This window comes from Bos mutus, chromosome 9 (assembly GCF_027580195.1).
Source record: "Bos mutus isolate GX-2022 chromosome 9, NWIPB_WYAK_1.1, whole genome shotgun sequence".
Lineage (NCBI taxonomy): Eukaryota > Metazoa > Chordata > Mammalia > Artiodactyla > Bovidae > Bos > Bos mutus.
Window position 1 is genome coordinate 74,318,719 of NC_091625.1, and position 19,044 is coordinate 74,337,762.

At 37.8% G+C, this 19,044-nt stretch overlaps 1 protein-coding gene across 5 annotated transcripts in view; it reads right to left on the reverse strand.

Moving 5' to 3' along the window:
* Positions 1-10,146: 10,146 nt before the first annotated feature.
* The window catches only part of MAP7 (microtubule associated protein 7), a 177,614-nt gene continuing 168,716 nt past the window's right edge, over positions 10,147-19,044 (reverse strand). For 2 of the 5 annotated variants that reach the window (XM_070376747.1, XM_005899102.3), the window contains 3 exons: positions 17,058-17,160; positions 13,742-13,965; positions 10,147-11,627 (listed from right to left, as the gene is read on the reverse strand). In XM_070376747.1, the coding sequence (XP_070232848.1) occupies positions 11,617-11,627; positions 13,742-13,965; positions 17,058-17,160 (338 nt within the window). In that variant the 3' untranslated portion in view covers positions 10,147-11,616. The remainder of the gene's footprint in view (positions 11,628-13,741; positions 13,966-17,057; positions 17,161-19,044) is intronic. The other 3 variants (XM_070376745.1, XM_070376746.1, XM_070376744.1) reach the window with 2 other exon arrangements.

Genomic DNA, 19,044 nt, shown 5'->3' on the forward strand with positions numbered 1-19,044 from the left:
AATAAGCAGGGTGACAATATACAGCCTTGACATACTCGTTTTCCTATTTGGAACCAGTCTGTTGTTCCATGTCCAGTTCTAACTGTTGCTTCCTGACCTGCATACAGGTTTCTCAAGAGGCAGGTCAGGTGGTCTTGTATTCCCATCTCTTTCAGAATTTTCCCACAGTTTATTGTGATGCACACAGTCAAAGGCTTTGGCATAGTCAATAAAGCAGAAATAGATGTTTTTCTGGAAGTCTCTTGCTTTTTCGATGATCCAGCGGATGTTGGCAATTTGATCTCTGGTTCCTCTGCCTTTTCTAAAACCAGCTTGAACATCAGGAGGTTCATGGTTCACGTATTGCTGAAGCCTGGCTTGGATAGTTCATTATTTTTAGTTTTTAAAGGAACCTGTATACTGTTCCCCATAGTGACTGCACCAAATTACATTCTCACCAATAATGTAGAGGCATTCCCTTTTCTCCACACCCTCTCCAGCTTTTATTGTTGGTCGGCTTTTCGGCGATGGCCCTTCTGACTGGTGTGAGGTGATAGGTTGTAGTTTTGATTTGCATTTCTGTAATAATTAGCAATGTTGAGCATTTTTAAATATGCTTTTTGGCCATCGGTAAGTCTTTGGAGAAATATCTATTTAGATCTGACCATTTTTCAATTTTTTTTTTTTTTTGAGCTGCATGAGCTATTTGTGTAGTTTGGAGATTAATCCCTTGTGGATTGCTTTGTTTGCAAATATTTTCTCCCATTCTGTGTGTTGTCTTTTACTTTTGTTTCTGGTTTCCTCTACTATGCAAAAGCTTGTAAGTTTGATTAGGTCCCATTTGTTTATTTTGGTTTTTATTTTCATAACTCTAAATTGTTGAGTGGCTCAGTCATGTCTGACTGTTTGTGATCCCATGGTCTGCAGCATGCCAGGCTTCCCTGTCCTACACTATCTCCCAGAGTTTACTCAAACTCATGTCCAGATGCCATCCAACCATCTCATCCTCTGTCACCCCCTTCTCCTGCCTTCAATCTTTCCCAGGATCAGAGTCTATTTCAGTGCTCTTTTTCAGGCTCTTCGCATCAGGTGGCCAAAATATTGGAGCTTCATCATCAGTCCTTCCAATGAATATTCAGGACTGATTTCCTTTAGGATTGACTGATTTGATCTCCTTGCAGTCCAAGGGACTCTCAAGAGTCTTCTCCAGCAGCAGAATTCGAAAGCATCAAATCTTTGGCATTCAGCCTTCTTTATGGTCCAATTCTCAGATCAGTATGTGACTACTGGAAAAACCACAGTTTTGACTATATGGACCTATGTTGGCAAAATGATGTCTCTGCTTTTTAATACACTGTCTAGGTTTCCCATAACTTTTCTTCCAAGGAGCAAGTGTCTTTTAATTTCATGGCTGCAGTCATCATCCACAGTGATTTTGGAGCCCAAGAAAATAAAGTCTGTCACTGTTTCCATTGTTTCCCCATCTGTGTGCCATGATGTGATGGGACTGGAGGCCATGATTTTAGTTTTTTGAATGTGGAGTTTTAAGTCAGTTTTTTCACTCTCCTCTTTCACCTTCATCAAGAGGCTCTTCAGTTCCTCTTCACCTTCTGCCATTAGGATGGTGTCATCTAAATATCTGTGGTTATTGATGTTTCTCCTGGCAATCTTGATTCTAGCATGAGCTTCATCCAGCCCAGCATTTTGCATGATGTACTCTGCATATAAGTTAAATAAGCAGGGTGACGCTATATAGCCTTGATGTACTCCTTTCCCAATTTTGAACCAGTCTATTGTTCCATGTCCAGTACTAACTGTTGCTTCTTGTCCTGCATACATGTTTCTCAGGAAACAGGTAAGTTGGTCAGATGTTCCCATCTCTTTAGGAATTTTCCACAGTTTGTTGTGATCCACACAGTGAAAGGCTTTAGCATAGTCAATGAAGCAGAAGTAGATATTTTTCTGAAATTTCCTTGCTTTTTCTATGATCCACTGGATGTTGGGGCTTCCCTTGTGGCTCAGCTGGTAAAGAATCTGCCTGCAATGTGGGAGACCCGGGTTCAGTCCCTGGGTTGGGAAGATCCCTTGGAGAAGGGAAAGGCTAACTACTCCAGTATTCTGGCCTGGATAATTCCATGGACTTTATAGTCGGTGGGGTCACAGTCGGACATGACTGAGCAAATTTCACTTCACTTCAGTGGATGTTGGCAATTTGATCTCTGGTTCCTCTGTGTTATTTTTTTTTTTTTTAAATAAATCCAGCTTTTACTTCTGGAAGTTCTTGGTTCACATACGTTGAAGCCTAGTTTGAAAGATTTTGTGCATTACCTTGCTAGCATGTGAAATGAGTACAATTGTGTGGTAGTTTGAACATTCTTTGGCATTGCCTTTCTTTGGGATTGGAAGGAAAACTGACCTTTTCCAGTCCTGAGGCCACTGCTGAGTTTTTCAAATTTGCTGGCATATCGAGTGCAGCACTTTAACGACGTCATCTTTTATGATTTGAAATAGCTCAGCTGGAATTCCATCACTTCCACTAGCTTTGTTTGTTAGAATGAGTCCTAAGGCTCACTTGACTTGATACTCCAGGATGTCCGGCTCTAGGTGAGTGATACACCATTATGGTTATCTGGGTCATTAAGGCAATTTTTGTACAGTTCTTCTGTGTATTCTTGCCACCTCTTAATATCCTCCGCTTGTTAGATCCATAGTGTTTCTGACCTTTATTGTGCCCATCTCTGCATGAAATATTCCCATGGTATCTCTAATTTTCTTGAGATCTTTAGCCTTTTCTATTGTTTTTCCTCTATTTCTTTGCATTATTCACTTAAGAAAGCTTTCTTCTCTCTGCTTGCTATTCTTTGGAACTCTGCATTCAAATGGGTACATCTTTCCTTTTCTCTAGGAGGTGGATCCAAAAAGGCATTGCTGCAGTGTATGTCAGAGTGTTCTGCCTATGTTTTCCTCTAAGAGTTTTATAGTGTCTGGTCTTATGTTTAACCTTTAATACATTCTCAGTTTGTTTTTTTGTATGGTGTTAGAGAATGTTCTAGTTTCATTATTTTAGATGTAGCTGTCCAGTTTTACCAGTACCACTTGTGAGGAGACCGTCTTTTCTCCACTGTATTTTCTTGTCTCCTTTGCCATAGATTAATTGACCATAGATACCTGGGTTTATTTCTGGGCTTTCAATCCTGTTCCATTGGTCTAATTTCTGTTTTTGTGCCAATACAGCACTATTTTGTTTACTGCAGCTTTGTAGTATAACCTGGAGTCAGGGGGGCCCATTCCTCCAGCTCCATTTTTATTTTTTAGGATTGCTTTGGCTATTTGGGGTCTTTGTGTTTTCCTACCAAACCATAAAATTTTTTTCTTCTAACTATGAAAAATGCCGTTGGTAATTTGATAGGGATTGCACTGAATGGTAAGGAATCTGCCTGCCAGTGCAGGAGATGCAGAAGATGCAGGTTTGATCCCTGGGTAGGAAAGATCTCCTGGAAGAGGAAATGGCAACCCACTCCAATATTCTTGCCTGGAAAATTCCAAGGACAGAGGAGCCTGGTAGGCTACAGTCCATGGGACTGCAAAGAGTTGGACAAGACTGAGCATGCATGCACGCATTGAATCCATAGATTACCTTGAGTAGTACATGAATTCTTCCCGTTCGTGGTATATATGGTATATCTTTGCATCAGTTTGTGGCATCTTTGATTTATCAGCATCTTATAGTTTTTGGAGTACAGGTCTTCTGCCTCCTTAGGTTTATTCTTTGGTACTTTATTTTTGATGTGATGGTAAATGGGATTCTTTCCTTAATTTCTCTTTCTGACCTTTTAGTATATAGAAATGCAACTATAGATTTCTGTGTATTAATTTTGTATCCTTTAATTTACCACTTTCACTGATGACCTCTAGTAGTTTTCTGATAGCATCTTTAGAATTTTCTATGTATAGCATCATGTCATCTGCAGTGACAGTTTTATTTCTTTTCTAATTTAGATTCTTTTTGTTTTGCTTCTCCAACTGCCATGTCTAGGACTTCCAAAACTATATTGAGTGAATGTGGTGAGAGTGGACACCCTTGCCTTATTCCTGATCTTAGAAGAAATGTTTTCAGTTTTTAACCAATGAGGATGACATTTGCTGTGGGTTTGTCATATATGGCCCTTATTATGTTGAGATATGTGTCCACTTTCTGGAGAGTTTTTATCATTAATGGATGTTGAACTTTGTCAACATCTTTTTCTGCATCTATGGAGAAGATCATATGGTTTTTATTCCTCAATTTGTTAATGTGGTATATCAAATTGATTTGCAGATATTGAAAAATCCTTGCATGTCTGGTTTAAATCCCACTTGATTATGGTGTTGCTGCTAAGTCACTTCAGTTGTGTCCTACTCTGTGCGACCCCATAGATGGCAGCCCACCAGGCTCCCCCGTCCCTGGGATTCTCCAGGCAAGAACACTGGAGTGGGTTGCCATTTCCTTCTCCAATGCATGAAAGTGAAAAGTGAAAGTGAAGTCGCTCAGTCGTGTCTGACCCTCAGCGACCCCATGGACTGCAGCATTCCAGGCTCCTCCGTCCATTGGATTTTCTAGGCAAGAGTACTGGAGTGGGGTGCTATTGCCTTCTCTGAAGTTAAACTGACTAGTAACAACTAATCAGTTTTCTTCAGTGATTACTGTTCTTCTACATAGGCAGGATAATTAATTTACGGATAGTCTTTCTGGTTATCTTCAACTATTCTTACGCTACATAATCAATTAGGGACATCTTTTTACAGATATATGAAGAGAACACAGGTAGCTTTACGTAAGTTGAGTTTGTTAAACTATTTATTATGACAGGATTTCTGACACACAAATTGCTCACTGCACACTGAACCCCAGAGAAGTGATGAAACAAGACAGCTGATGTTAGGAGGTATATGGGTGTGGGGTAGGGTGAAAAGTCATGGATAAATTAAAAACTGGCAAGTATCTGCTGAAGCAGAGCCACTTTTTAGGGGGCATAAGAAAAATTGATAAGTCACGATTTTGGTCTCTTTAGAGAAATCCATTTGTTGTTAAGAACTTAAGACCATTTAGTACCATTCATGCTGCAAAATGCAGTAGTCACACTATTTCCAAAAGGATCCTAAAAACTGTGGTGCAAAAGAAATCTAAGAAAATAAATAATTACAAAACCATCAACATTTTTCAAAGAAATGTGCTCAAAACAGTGACTTTTACAAAAAGTGTGAATTTGTTTTAAATGAAAAAATAATTCTATGAGAGATCAGATTCATTTCACAGATAACTTATATTGCATTAATGACTTGATTAACAGTGTACAAATAAGGGTCGTAGACTTTTTAAATTAGGTCTGAGCGATCATGATTATGGTGTAAGATCCTTTTAATATATTGCTGGATTTCGTTTGATAGTATTTTGTTGAGGATTTTTGTGTCTATGTTCATCAGTAATATTGACCTGTAATTTTCTCTTTTTGTGATATCTTTGTCTGGTTTTGGTATTGGAGCCTCACAGAGTAAGTTTGGGAGTATTTCTTCCTCTCTATTTTTTGGAATGGTTTCAGAAGGATCAGTCTTAACTCTTAAAAGTTTAATAGAATTCACCTGTGAAGTCATTTGGTCCTGGACATTTGTTTGTTGGAAGTTTTAAAATCACAATTTCAATTTCATTTCTTATGACTGGTCTGTTCATATTTTGTATTTCCTCCTGGTTCAGTTTTGGAAGATTGTACTTGTCTAAGAATTCATCCATGTTTTCTAGGCTGTCCCTTTTATTGGCAATATAGTGGTATCAGGTGTAACTTCTTTTTCATTTCTAATTTTTATTGGTTTGAATCCTCTCTCTTTCTTGATGAGTCTGACTAAAGATTTATCAATTTTGTTTTTCAAAGAACCAGCTTTTAGTTTCATTGATCTTTTATGTTTTTTCTTTGTTTCTGTTTCATTTATTTATGCTCTGATCTTTGTGATTTCTTTCCTTCTACTAGATGTCAGGTTAGGTTTTCTGGTTTCTTGATGTATGCTTCTATCACTATACACTTCTTAGATTTTGCTGTGTTCCACAGGCTTTGGATTATTTTCATTTGTCTCTAGGTATTTTTTATTTCTTCAGTAATCCATTGGTTGTTCAGTAGCATATTGTTTACCCTCCATTTGTTTATTTTGCAGTTTTTTTCTTGTCGTTTTCCAGTCTTATAGTGTTGTAGTCAGAAAAGAAGTTTGATATGATTTTAATTTTCTTAAATATACTGGGACCTGATTTGTGGTCTAGCGTGTGATCTATCCTAGACAATGTTCCATATGCACTTGAATGTGTATTCTCCTGCTTTTAGATGGAATGCTCTATAAATATCAGTTAAGTTCATCTGGTCTAATGTTTCCTTTAAGGTCTGTGTTACCTTGATTTTTCTGTCTGAATAATCTGTCCATTGATGTTAAGTGTGGTGTTGAAGTCCTCCACTACTACTGTGTGATTGTTGACTTTCCTTTTATGGCTGTTAGTATTTGCCGTATATATTTAGATGCTCCTATGTTGGGTGAATATACATTTATATCTTCTTCCTGGATTTATCCCTTGATCACTATGTAGTGTTCTTCTTTCTCTTAACAGTTTTTAAATTTTGAAGTCTGTTGTGCCTGATAATGAGTATTGCCACTCCAGCTTTCTTTTGATTTCCATTTGCATGGAATGCCCTTTACATTCCTTCACTTTCAGTCAGTATGTCTCTAGATATGAGGTGGATCTCTTGTAGGAAGTACATATATATATGGGTCTTTTTATCTAGTCACTCTTTTGATTGGAGCATGTAGTCCATTTACATTTAATTACTGATAAGTATGTTAATGCTGAAGCTGAAATTCCAGTACTTTGGCCACCTCATGTGAAGAGTTGACTTATTGGAAAAGACTCTGATGCTGGGAGGGATTGGGGGCAGGAGGAGAAGGGGACTACAGAGGATGAGATGGCTGGATGGCATCACTGACTCGATGGACGTGAGTCTCAGTGAACTCCGGGAGTTGGTGATGGACAGGGAGGCCTGGCGTGCTGCGATTCATGGGGTCGCAGAGAGTCGGACACGACTGAGCCACTGATCTGATCTGATCTGATGTTAATATTACCATTTTGTTAATTGTTTGGGGCTTGTTTTTGTAGATCTTCCCCTCCCCCTTTCTTCTTTTGTTCTTTACTCTTGTGATTTGATGATTATCTTGTGTTGTTTGAATTGCTTTTTCTTTTGTGTGTATGTATCTGTTGTAGATTTTTGGTTTGTGGTTACCATGAGGTTTTGATATAGCAGTCTAAATATATATGTGTGTGTATATAGACTATATATATCTAGATATGCTCAGATGCTTAGTCATGTCCAACTCTGTGACCCCATGGGCTGTAGCCTGCCAGGCTCCTCTGTCCATGGGCTTCTCCTGGCAAGAATACTGGAGTGGGTTGCCATTTCCTCCTCTAGGGGATCTTCCTGACCCAGGGATTGAAATTGTCTATTTCTCCTGCATTGGCAGGATTCTTTACCACTAGTGCCACCTGGATCTATCTATCTATATAAGCAGTTAAAGGATATACAAAACAATTAGATGTAAAATATGATAGTGAAAACAGTAATCATTTTAATTGTTTTGTGTATCATCTAATTGTTTTGTGTATCCCTTAACTGCTTACTGTGGATCTTGATGATTTTGCTACTTTTGTCTTTTAACTTCCCTAGTAGTTTTGTTTGCGGATGATTTCATACCTTTACTGTATATTTGCTTTTAATGAAGAGATTTTCATTTCATAACTTTCTTGTTTCTAATTCCTTAACATTTGTTGTAAAACTGGTTTGTTGATGCTCAAATTTTAGCTTTTGCTTGTCTGTGGTTTCTGATCTCTCCAAATCTGAATGAGATCCTTTCTGGGTAGAGGTTGTAGGTTTCCCCCTTTGACCACTTTAAATATGTCATGCCACTCCCTTCTGGCCTACAGTTTCTTCTATTGAAATATCAACTGATAGTTTTATGGGAGTTCCCTTGTATGTTATTTGTTGTTCTCCCCCTCCTGCTGTTAATATTCTTTTTAATTTTTGTCATTTCCTAAAATTTCTTTGATCTCTAAAATTGTAATCAAAACTATCAACATAAACCTCAAGTTAGTAGTCACCAAGGAAACAGTTATTAGCAAAATACTTGTAACAAATTTAAAATTGTCTCTGTTCACATGATGGTGCCTTTCTCTTCCATTTCTTGGCTTTACAGCTCCTGCCCCAAACCAGTGAAAAGCCAAAAGATGTGAAAAAATGACAAGAGTATTTTTGAGCAGATTTAGGTGTTCAAGTGTTAAATAGGATTGAAGATTGAAGAGATGTTTATCAGAAGGTCATCTAAAATTGCTTTTCTAACCTGATCCAATAGCATTTCATCATGACTTAATGTTCTATGCACAAAACATATATAGGCCAATAGGTGAATAATTTCCATTAGTTTAAAAAAATGCAAAAGATGGTTGCATTTATTGATGCCTGTTACTCTTTGTGACCCTATGGACTCTAGCCTGCCAGGCTCTGCTGTAGATGGAATTTTCTAGGCAAGAATACTGGAGTGGGTTGCCATTTTCTCCTCCAGTTAATATGCAATAATTTACTGCAAAACACTTTAACGTATACTTTGTGATGTATGTGTGTATGTTGTTGTTCAGTTGTTAAGTCATGTCCAACTCTTTGTGACTCCATGTGACTCCATAGCACCCCAGGCCTCCCTATCCCTCATTATCTCCTGGAGTTAGCTCAAGTTCATGTTCACTGAATCAGTGATGCTTTCCAACCATCTCATCCTCTGCTGTCCTCTTCTCCTTTTGCTTTCAATCTTTCCCAGCATCAGGCTCTTTTCCAGTGAGTCAACTCTTCACATCAGGTAGCCAGAGTATTGGAGCTTCAGTACCAGTCCCTCTAATGAGTATTCAGGACTGATTTCCTTTAAGATTGACTGGTTTGATCTTCTTGCTGTCCAAGGGACTCTCAAGAGAGTACATATACATGTGTATATAAACTATACCTGTTTAATCTTACTGTGGGGGTAGGACAGATAGGATTTGAAGGACCCCAATCTGGTGGCTTTAAACATTGCTATCTAAATCTGTATCACTGTTAATCAGCAGAAAGGATGTTAGTAACTTTTCATTAGTGAATGGAGCTTGAAAGATCAGTGGTTGTCTAGAAAGGCTGAGAGGGAATATACATGAGGTAAAAGAATATGGCAGATCCTGCAAGCTCAGGACTTTTAATTAGTACTGTAGGTGTAGAGTTCTGGGGGTTTGCCTTCCCCCAAACCCCCATTTAGGACTGTGCTTCCTGATCCAATCAGCTTACCTAATCCTGCCTTTAGAATATCACTGTGGTCCTACCTGCTATAAGGCAAATCATAATCCCACAGACACCTTGATGGTTTTGAGAAGGAACTTCCTCAAGCTTTCCAGAGACCGTTCATGTGAATTAATGTTTGTTCATGTTAAAGAACTGTTTTAGATTTGCTTTTATTATAATATACCACCAGGTAGTGAAGTTATGCAAGAGGAAACATATAGCCTTACCTTCCAGTAAAGGTTTGTGGCTATCTACCAAATGAACATGTGACTGGTGACTAAACTGGCCTAAAACAGACCACAATGGTGTGGAAAAGGAAACAAAAGGCCCATGCACCTTCATGCCATGGACAGGGTCGTATTTGATCCCTGAGACCTTCCCTTAATGTAGTCCCTACTGAGCACCTCTTTAAGATCAGTAGGTAGATACGTACTGATCTGAAGGGGCTGGAGAGAAGGCAGTCTAGTTGTTGTAAGGTCATCACCCTCTGGCAGTGTAGCTAACAAAATAAGAGTTAACAATTTCTATCACTTCTAATTAAAACTTGATTACTCAGAGGCTTTCAGTTTGCTAATGATTTTGCTCAAGTTAAATATAAATAAAAAAAAGGAAAAGCTAGCAAAAACTGAATTCCTGCTCTAGATTTTAAAGAAACCTATTCTGTATGCCTGTTCAGAGGAAGATGGTTGAGGTTAAGTGAAGAACAATTGGAAAATTCAAGAATCAACCTAAGTGCAGTTATAACATATGAGAAACCTAAAAGTAAAACTATGTCAAACACATTTTATTTGGTGTTTTCATGCTAGGTCAATCTAAACAACAACAACAAAGACCCAGTTGGAACAGATTTTCTTTTAATATGACTAGGTGTACATGGACAACTGAGAACAGGGAAAACCCCCAAATTAATGTTTTAACAAATTACAGCTGTTACTAAAGATGGTATATTGGGATTTTAAGGAAACAGTCCAATAAATGAACAGCCCTTCATTCAATCTAATTAACCAACCCCTCTTTTAATTAAAAAAACACTCTAGTGGCAGAAGTTTATCATTTTTTAAAAATACTCCATAATAAAACATGTGTTTCCACAATGTTCTCTCTCCTTCAGTATTTAGTTACTAACAGTCTCCCAAATGGTAAAATAAAATTGAATTTATATCATCAAATGAAAGTGCAAGTTTGTACAGCCAAGCTCAGCAGCGGAAGTGAAGGGTGAAAGCTGATGGATGTCACCCAGAACAAGGACCTTCACGAAGGTGTCCTGCAGTGTCCTGGGTGCCAAACACAGTCAACATTCCATCATTTTTTTCATTGCTCTTAAACGAGCAAAACCAAAATTTTTTTTTTTTAATTTAAAGAAATAGTAAATCTTTATTCCCTCGCACATAATTTGAGATCTGGTAAGGCAAAGATAAGTCCCACCATCACTGGGGACAGCAGCAATAAACAGACTTCAGAAATAGCCCTGAATTATCAGCAACATTCTCTCACGGTAATATAAGGAATGCATCTCGTAAATCAAATCTGCAATGTTATCACATTGTTCTAATTTATTTGATTAGTTTCTCTGAAAAACTTTATAAATACATTATTTAAGAGGACAGTAAATTATTTTCTTGCTCTAGAAAAAATAATTTTTTCACATTTTAAAACTTGAGTACACTTTAGCAAAAAGTTGCAAGAAGAATGGACAGCGGGGTTTGCAGAATGTCCATGTACAAGTTGCATTTACAGGAACCTGGTAATCTGCCTCTACAAATAGAGCTCTTTGCAATAATATTTTAACAAACAGGCTTAATTTAAACACCTCTCCTATTGACTCTACCTGTGGAACCAAGAGGTACTTATATTTTCAAGTATTATATTGTAAAAGGTAAAAATTTCTGTGTTAATTTTACATGTTAGCATTTAAAGATCAAAATATCTATGTGAAAAATCATGCCTACTCAGCCTATTTTTGATAGCCAAATGGTCTCATCTTTTAAAGAATGCAGAAAAATATTGATTTCCTAAGAAGGAGCACACTGGAAAAAGCCATTTTAAAGTACTGAAGAACAAGGAGCATTTTTTTTTTCTCTACTGGCGAAAATTATTAGAAAAGCTTTCCAGTCTGTTGTCTTTAGCTAGTTTTAATAAAATCTTTTCAAAATGATGGTCAAGAAATCTTTAGAAAACTGGAGGAAGGGAAGATGCTCCTTTGCAGCATGGAAGGAATTCCATCAACTGTAGAAATTCCTTTTAAATTTCTGCTTTGGTTCTTCAGAAGAAATGCTCATATAACTTCTATATTAGGAGACAAGAAAGAACAGATTAATATGACATTTACCTAAAGTCTTAGAAAATACTACAGTAATATCATTATGTTCCTAAAACTTTACCATGCTTTTCATACACTGTCTTACATACAAACAGGCAATCTGATCAGGATCGCTGGTCTTCTATCTAAGTGAATTCTAGCACTAATAGGAAAACACATGTCCTTTCTTTAACTTAGGCTATATATCATTTGCTTTTTCAAACTGTGTTAAGTCAATTGTACTTTGCTTTGAGATTAGAAACTTTACATTCATTGGTCTTGAATCCTCAGTACCTGATGCTTCAGGCTCCAGTCATATGTTGAAGCTGAAATAAATGATGGTTGATAAGTAGCCGTGAACAAAAACAACCCCTACCACCACCTACTAATGCAGACACTGGACTATATTCCTAGAAAAGAGTGGGAATGAAATGACAGGTAAATCATTAAATCACCTTTAAATCAAAATGTATTTAAAACCTGGCCAGTGAAACAGAAAGTCATCTGAACATTCCTTCCATCTCTGTGAATCTGTGACATGACAAAGTACGAAGCTGTACCAGGAGTGTTTCCATCAACACAGAGGTAATCAGATTGTTCTCAAAGGCTTAATTTAGCAGAATGTCAGGTGTTAATAGCTTCCATTTACAGTGGACCTTCTTCCTTTTACAATCTAAAAAAGCAGATCACTAAAGCAAAGTTACAGGCCCAAGGTCAGTATCTTAGAGGAGGAGGAGGAGACTGGCTTCATTTGTATAAAGGTTCAAAATTGGCTTTTTCAACCAGTTTTAAACTGGAAAATATTTGTTAGATCTAATATATTTATATCTAAAAATATTTGTTGCAATCTAATACAAAACAATTTGACCACAAGTAATGCTTTACTGACTCATCTAAACATCCTGAATTTGCCTGGCGTTGTTACGACAGTATAAAGAGATGCTGGTCAACATGTGAAAATGGGGTGCTGGGAGAGAGAGAAGTTGATAGAATTCCAAGAGGTTTGAAAAGAGATGAAGCTGGATTATCCAATTTGTTCTGGAGCCTGATGAAATTGTGCTGTTGAGTCACTAGGAGCACTGAGTTGGCAATTTTTTATGTTGTTATTTCTCTGGGTCCTGTAAAGCTATTGTTCTTTTTGCACAATGACTTCAGCTTAACTGTAAGTCCCAGAGGGTCTAAGAGAGTCAACAGCTGCAGTCATTCAACTAGGAATGGAAGGCCCCTGGGCTCAGTATACTCCTAGACTGGTGCTGTTACCTAAATCATTATCTCATTACACGTAAAAAGGACAATAATGTATTATTCCAGGTTGCTGTGCCAAACAAGAGAAAAATCGTGGGAGAACATGCTGAAAGTGAAAAAAGTGACAGTTGCTCAGTCATGCCCAACTTTTTGCAACCCTGTCGATTGCAGCCTGCCAGGCTCCTCTGTCCATAGGGTTCTCCAGACAAGAAAACAGGAGTGGGTAGCCATTCCCTTCTCCAGGGATCTTCCCGACCCAGGGATTGAATCTGCGTCTCCTGCATTGCAGTGGGATTCTTTACCATCTGAGCCACCTGTTTGCAGTTTTCAAATATCTTTAGAACTGAGAAAGATGGAATAGAAACCAAACAAACCTCATCTCCAGTGGACAGAACTTGGTTCACTGGCCACTCAGTTATGGTTAAGTTTTTGTCTTACTATAAAGCATGTTCTGACCAGCAGTGTCTCTGGGCAATGCATGTCGCTCTGTGAGGGGAGGCCCACAGATACCCACAGGTGCTGCAGACTGAATTTCTACACTGAATGGGAGAATAAGAGGGGCCCTAGAAGTTGCCCAACACAACTCAAAATTCAATTTCTATGACCCATACAGTCTTTTTCATGAGGCGTATCTGGTCCCTTGAAGGACAAAGTGTGCCCAAGTCATACAGCACAAGGTCCACTCCCTCTTAAGTGTTAGTTGCTCAGTCATGTCTGACTTTGCGATTCCATGGACCATAGCACACCAGGCTCCTCTGTCCATGGATTCTTCAGGCAAGAATACTGGAGTGGGTTGCCATTCCCTTCTCCTTCCCTCTTCGATGTCACCTATTTCTGGAGTTTGAGGCAAGCTTACCTGCTGTCTGTTGTGTCTGAACACCGTCTACCTGAGGCAGGGGTCCAAGTGTCCCTTCATCGTCAAAGGCCAAAATTGGATTCAAAGGAATATCTGGATTCTCACTGTTGGTGACATCTAGTCTGGATGGTTTAGATCCAATGGGTAAGTTTATAATTTCTTCAAAATTTTCATTCTGAACTGATATTCCATTTTCACTTGGTTGTTTTTCCAAACTGGGAGTACTAGGGAGTTTGAAAAATCAAAATTAAAGGAGTTAGTATTAAAACTGGAAAACATTTTTAGGACAACCCAAAACATTTATAATAAATCAGAATGACATCATTTTTAATAAAAATGATGAGTTCCAACATATTTATTTTTTAAAATCTTTTTTTTAAACTTAATAAAATGGAACAATTTATCAATTAGAATAGATCATTATCAATAATTCTACATACATTTAACAATTTCTACTGCAGGCATTTTACATCCCTTTGTCTGATAAAAATAGCCCTTTTTAGGATCTTTGCTTCAAGGATGAGGGGATTATAACTTGGGGGTAAGGGGGATAATTTGTACAAGCTGCCTAAGTACTGAGAGTCAGTCTGCACTCCAGACTGGCTACATGATTTCTGGTCCTATGTTTTTCTCATAATGCTGTTTTGTACACTGCCTGGCTATTCACATTCTTCCTGGCTATCTCTAGCTTCCTAAAACATGAACATAATTGTATAGGTTAATTGCTCTAGACCAACCTTCTCATCTTTGCCCCTTAACTCTGCCTCTGACCCTACCTCGATTCTTATCAATTCATGCTTAGTAGCTTGGATTTTTGAGATACATTCAATTGGCCATGAAATCCTTAATTTTCTACCTGTAATTTCTTTTAGGTTTTTTGCTCCCTCTACATACTCCATAACCAAACCAGCAGCCCTTTTTAAGTTATATGTTCATTATTATGCTTTACAATGTGACAGAACAATGCCTGTGCATCAAACGGATGCTAGATTAATTTTACTGTTGATTTTATCTGACTGCATCAGTAAACATATTTGCAAGCTTCATGATTTGTTCAGTGCTCATAAGAAAATGACCCTGCTTGACAGGAGTTAGTCTTCAAATGGAAAATGAGGCAAAAATTGTGAATGTTTTAACTTTTAATATACACTGATTATTAACTGAATGTTTAGCTATAGACAGGTCTATGGAAGAGATCAGAAAATCAGGTCTCTGTCAGTAATGCCAGCAACTTGAACTTTAGTAAGTTAGTCTTTTTTCCATCTCCTTCAAAAATGGTGAAAATGAAGCTAATATACATCCACTCTTTACTGTCCCCCTCCCTCTCAATTTTTTTTTTTTTTTGAGGAATCTTTGCTTCTCTGCCCCTGTATTGAGGATATAGTTTATTTTCCTCAGTCAGTGAGATATATTGACTTTGTGGAACATATTCTAAAGCATTTCTGATATGGATATTTTGGTACATTTTTTTGTTAACTATTAAACCTCTTCTTTTAGGAGAAAAATAAAGATGCCTGACCTAACTGCATCACAAGGCACTGCAGGGTACAGTGAAAATATTATTTGTAAGAGTGCTGTGGAAAAGAACGTAAAATTTTTATACAGATTCAGACTATGATGGTGTGGTGCCTTCCCACTACTGTACCACGGAACTGAGAGGAAGCTTGGCATCACAGTCTACATGAGTGTGCATGCATGCACACACACGGAATGCCTGCCATCCTGTTCTTTCCCAATACGAGTGGGCTTTCTGTAACCAGGGAGAGTTTCGGTTCTCATCCCACAGAGATTTTTTAAGTACAAGTTTTGGCAAAAGAAGAATGTATCTTCAAAGCCCTTGTTCCTTGACGGATGTCAACTCCATCACCTTCCAGGCCTGCGTGTGCTGACAAGCTATAATGGCACACCAACCCCAGGTTTGACTGAATGCTGACTTCATTTTCCCCTTCCACTACTACCCAACCCCTCCACCCAGTCTTGTTAACAATTAGAGGAATAATCATACCATATGCTTTGGATGACCAATTATTAAATGTTTAGAGGACACAGCAATATGCAAAACTATAAAACTGAAGTTCAAGTTTCTGAAGATATGTTTTGGGTTCTTATACAATGATTGATCACTTGCTGATTTTACCACTGAAGAGAGTCAGCTAATGTATAAGCTAATTTTATTCCCTGGAAAGAATTATCAGTAGCTTAAAAAACTTATTCCTTGTTATAATAATGGGGCACTCTCTGCAGTACTTCTTATAGGAGCTGGAAATGAATATTTTATTTGAAAATTAAACTAATTTAAAAATGAAATATTACTTAATATGTCTCAGATAATTTTGAAAATTTATTCTACATAATCAAAAGCTTATTGTTAAGGTATCTCTTCAGAAAATTGTTTTTTTTGGAATTGTAAGTGGTCAAAATAAAAAATGTTTACTGTCCCAGAAAGATATACAAAGATACCCTATGACACCTTAGGATGACTTGTCTTTTCATTGCTGCCAATACTATAAAACGTGTGGTATGCGTTTTTAGATTAAGAATTTATATATATCAACCATAATGCCATATACCTTAAACTTACACACTGCTATATGTCAGTCACATCTCAATATAACTGGGAAGAAAAAAGATCTTAGATCTTAAGACATATTGTTCTATCAATTAAAAGAAAATTAATCTGAGGAGCTTGAATTCTCTTATGGTGTCTAAGGCTGGCATTAGAGAGAGAACTTTTTTCATGTTGGAGACAGCACTATTAAAATCCTGTCAATATAAACGCAAGGGAAGAGAAAGGCAATCTTCCCTCAACCCACACTTCTTAACTATTGTTAGCAAACATCTGTTTCCTCGTAGGAAGTCCTACTACTGGTATAAGAAATACTGGCATCTAAATTACTTTTACTAAGGAACAAACCTGTGACTCATTATAATATTATACACAGTAAAAATACAGCTGTTATATATTATCAAAGTGTGTGAAGATGGTCCAGGATCATGCCAAAGATATATAAAGGAAAGTAACAAATTATTCCCTGTAATTTGACTAAATAGCCACACAAAAACCTCACCATCATATTTAGCAGTTCAAGATAAGACATTTTCCTTTTCTCCAATTACAAAATTAATACCTCTAACCAAAATAATGAACCTAAATATAATAAATCTGCATGTTAAAACTCTGAAATTCTGTCTGGCCCCGTCAGAAAATTCTGGTGGGATTTGGCAGAGCCAAGGGTTAGGGGGTGGGGGGATGGTTAGACAAAACTGTCGTGCTTTGCTCTAATGTGCTAAGAAAAGCCCCAGTTGTCTAACTCACCTGTCCACAGTCACTTTTGATTGGTGAGAGGTAACCACATGGGTGCTGGCCTCTGGTTCCTCCGATCCTGGAGAGTTTGTCATATTGGGAAGTGTAGATACTGCTGGACATAGCAAAGATGATGGGATAAAGGGTTACTACTACTCTATCAAACCCAAAGCCCAGCAGCCAGAATGCTTGGATTTATGTCCTGGTTCTGCCACTTACCAGCTCTGTGACCTTGGGCAAGCCATAAATGCTCTGTGCCTTGGTTTCCTCATGGATAATAGTACCTACCTCCTAGGATAGTGTGATAAGTAAGTGTACTTAGAACACTTCTTAGTAAGAGTACTTAGAACACTGCATGGCACATTGTAAGGGTGGAAACTAGGGCTGCTACTATTTTTGCCTGCACCCAACTGACCTGCCGCCCTAGCCTAGAATTCTCGTCGGAGCACGGGTAATACCATTTAGCCCTCAACCACATGAGAGATTGGGAGAAGAGGAACATGTGTTAGATAATCCTCAGGCCTCTTTCCAGCAGTATTAAACTGTTAGTGATGATAAACACAGGTATGATGACTGACAAGTTTCACCTTCTCTCTCAACATTGTTTGTTCCAGAAGTGAGGTAAAAAGAATATCAAAAGAATTGATAGGGAAATAGTAGAAAGAAGAAAGATTGGGGGAAAAAAACAAACTAGGAGCTGTTTGGCTCTGCACAATCTACAGCATCAGCTCCTCAAATAATCCTGAGTTGGTACAATTTACACCCTAAAATGCGCATTCTGATCACTCACTGGGTGCCACACCTGCTTCAAGCCTGCATCTATTACAACATTCCTGGAGACAACCTGTTAAAAATACAGTGGGGTTAACAGGAAACCATTAAGGCTGTTTTCCAAACAAATATAATTAGGGCAGCTTTAAAAGGGCATGGGACTTCCCGGATGGTCCAGTGACTGGGAGACTCCATGCTCCCAAGGTAGGGGGCCTGGGTTCAATTTCTGGTCAGGGAACAAGATCTCACATGATGCAACTGGGAATTCAAATACTGCAACTAAAGATCCTGCCAAATACAACTAAGATCTGGTGCAGCCAAACAAATATTTTAAAAGAGCAGGAAAACACCATTAAGAAGAGATCATGACCTAAAGGACCTAGGAAAGCCTCTATTGAAGTAAAACCAAATCCCTAAACCCCAAATTTCACATTTGAAAATCCCTAGAGTTTATAGAGACTGTTCTTTTCTGTAAATCATTTCATTTGTCTTAAAAAAAAAAAAAAAAAAACAGCAAAAGAAACAGGTATCTCTGGTCCTTTCTCTTCATATTGATATTGCAGATGATGAAAGAAAACTGAATAATGTACTATTGACCAACCACCCTTCTGTAAAATCATGAAGTTTTATTTACCTCAAATTTGATTTAAAATCACCAAGAAATTAATCATCTCTGGCCAAAGCCTATGGCATATGAACAATTTTCTAATGAAATTTCAACAATTTTCAAATTTTAACTGTCTTCTGAAGTCAGAACTGAAATAACATTTAAATCCTTTTCTGAGAACTGCTGTAAGTACAGACAGTTTAATGTCCTTAATAGAAAATATAAATACTGGTTCCTTTAGCAGATGGTGACAGTGTTAGTCCTATAGTCGTGTCTGACTCTTTGTGACCCCATGGGCTATCCATGGAATTCTCCAGCTAAGAATACTGAAGTGGGTTGCCATTTCCTTCTCCAGGGGATCTTTCCGACCCAGGGATCAAACCCGAGTCTCCAAATGATATTTAATTATATATTCAAAGAAAATTAATTTTAATGTGTGTATATACTGGAGAAGGAAATGGCAACCCACTCCAGTATTTTTGCCTGGAAAAGCCCATGACAGAGGAGCCTGGTGGCTTATAGGCTATGGGGTCACAAGAGTTACACCTGACAGCGACTAAACCATCCACCACTATACATACCTATAAAGGCATATATATCAGATATGGACACACAAATATA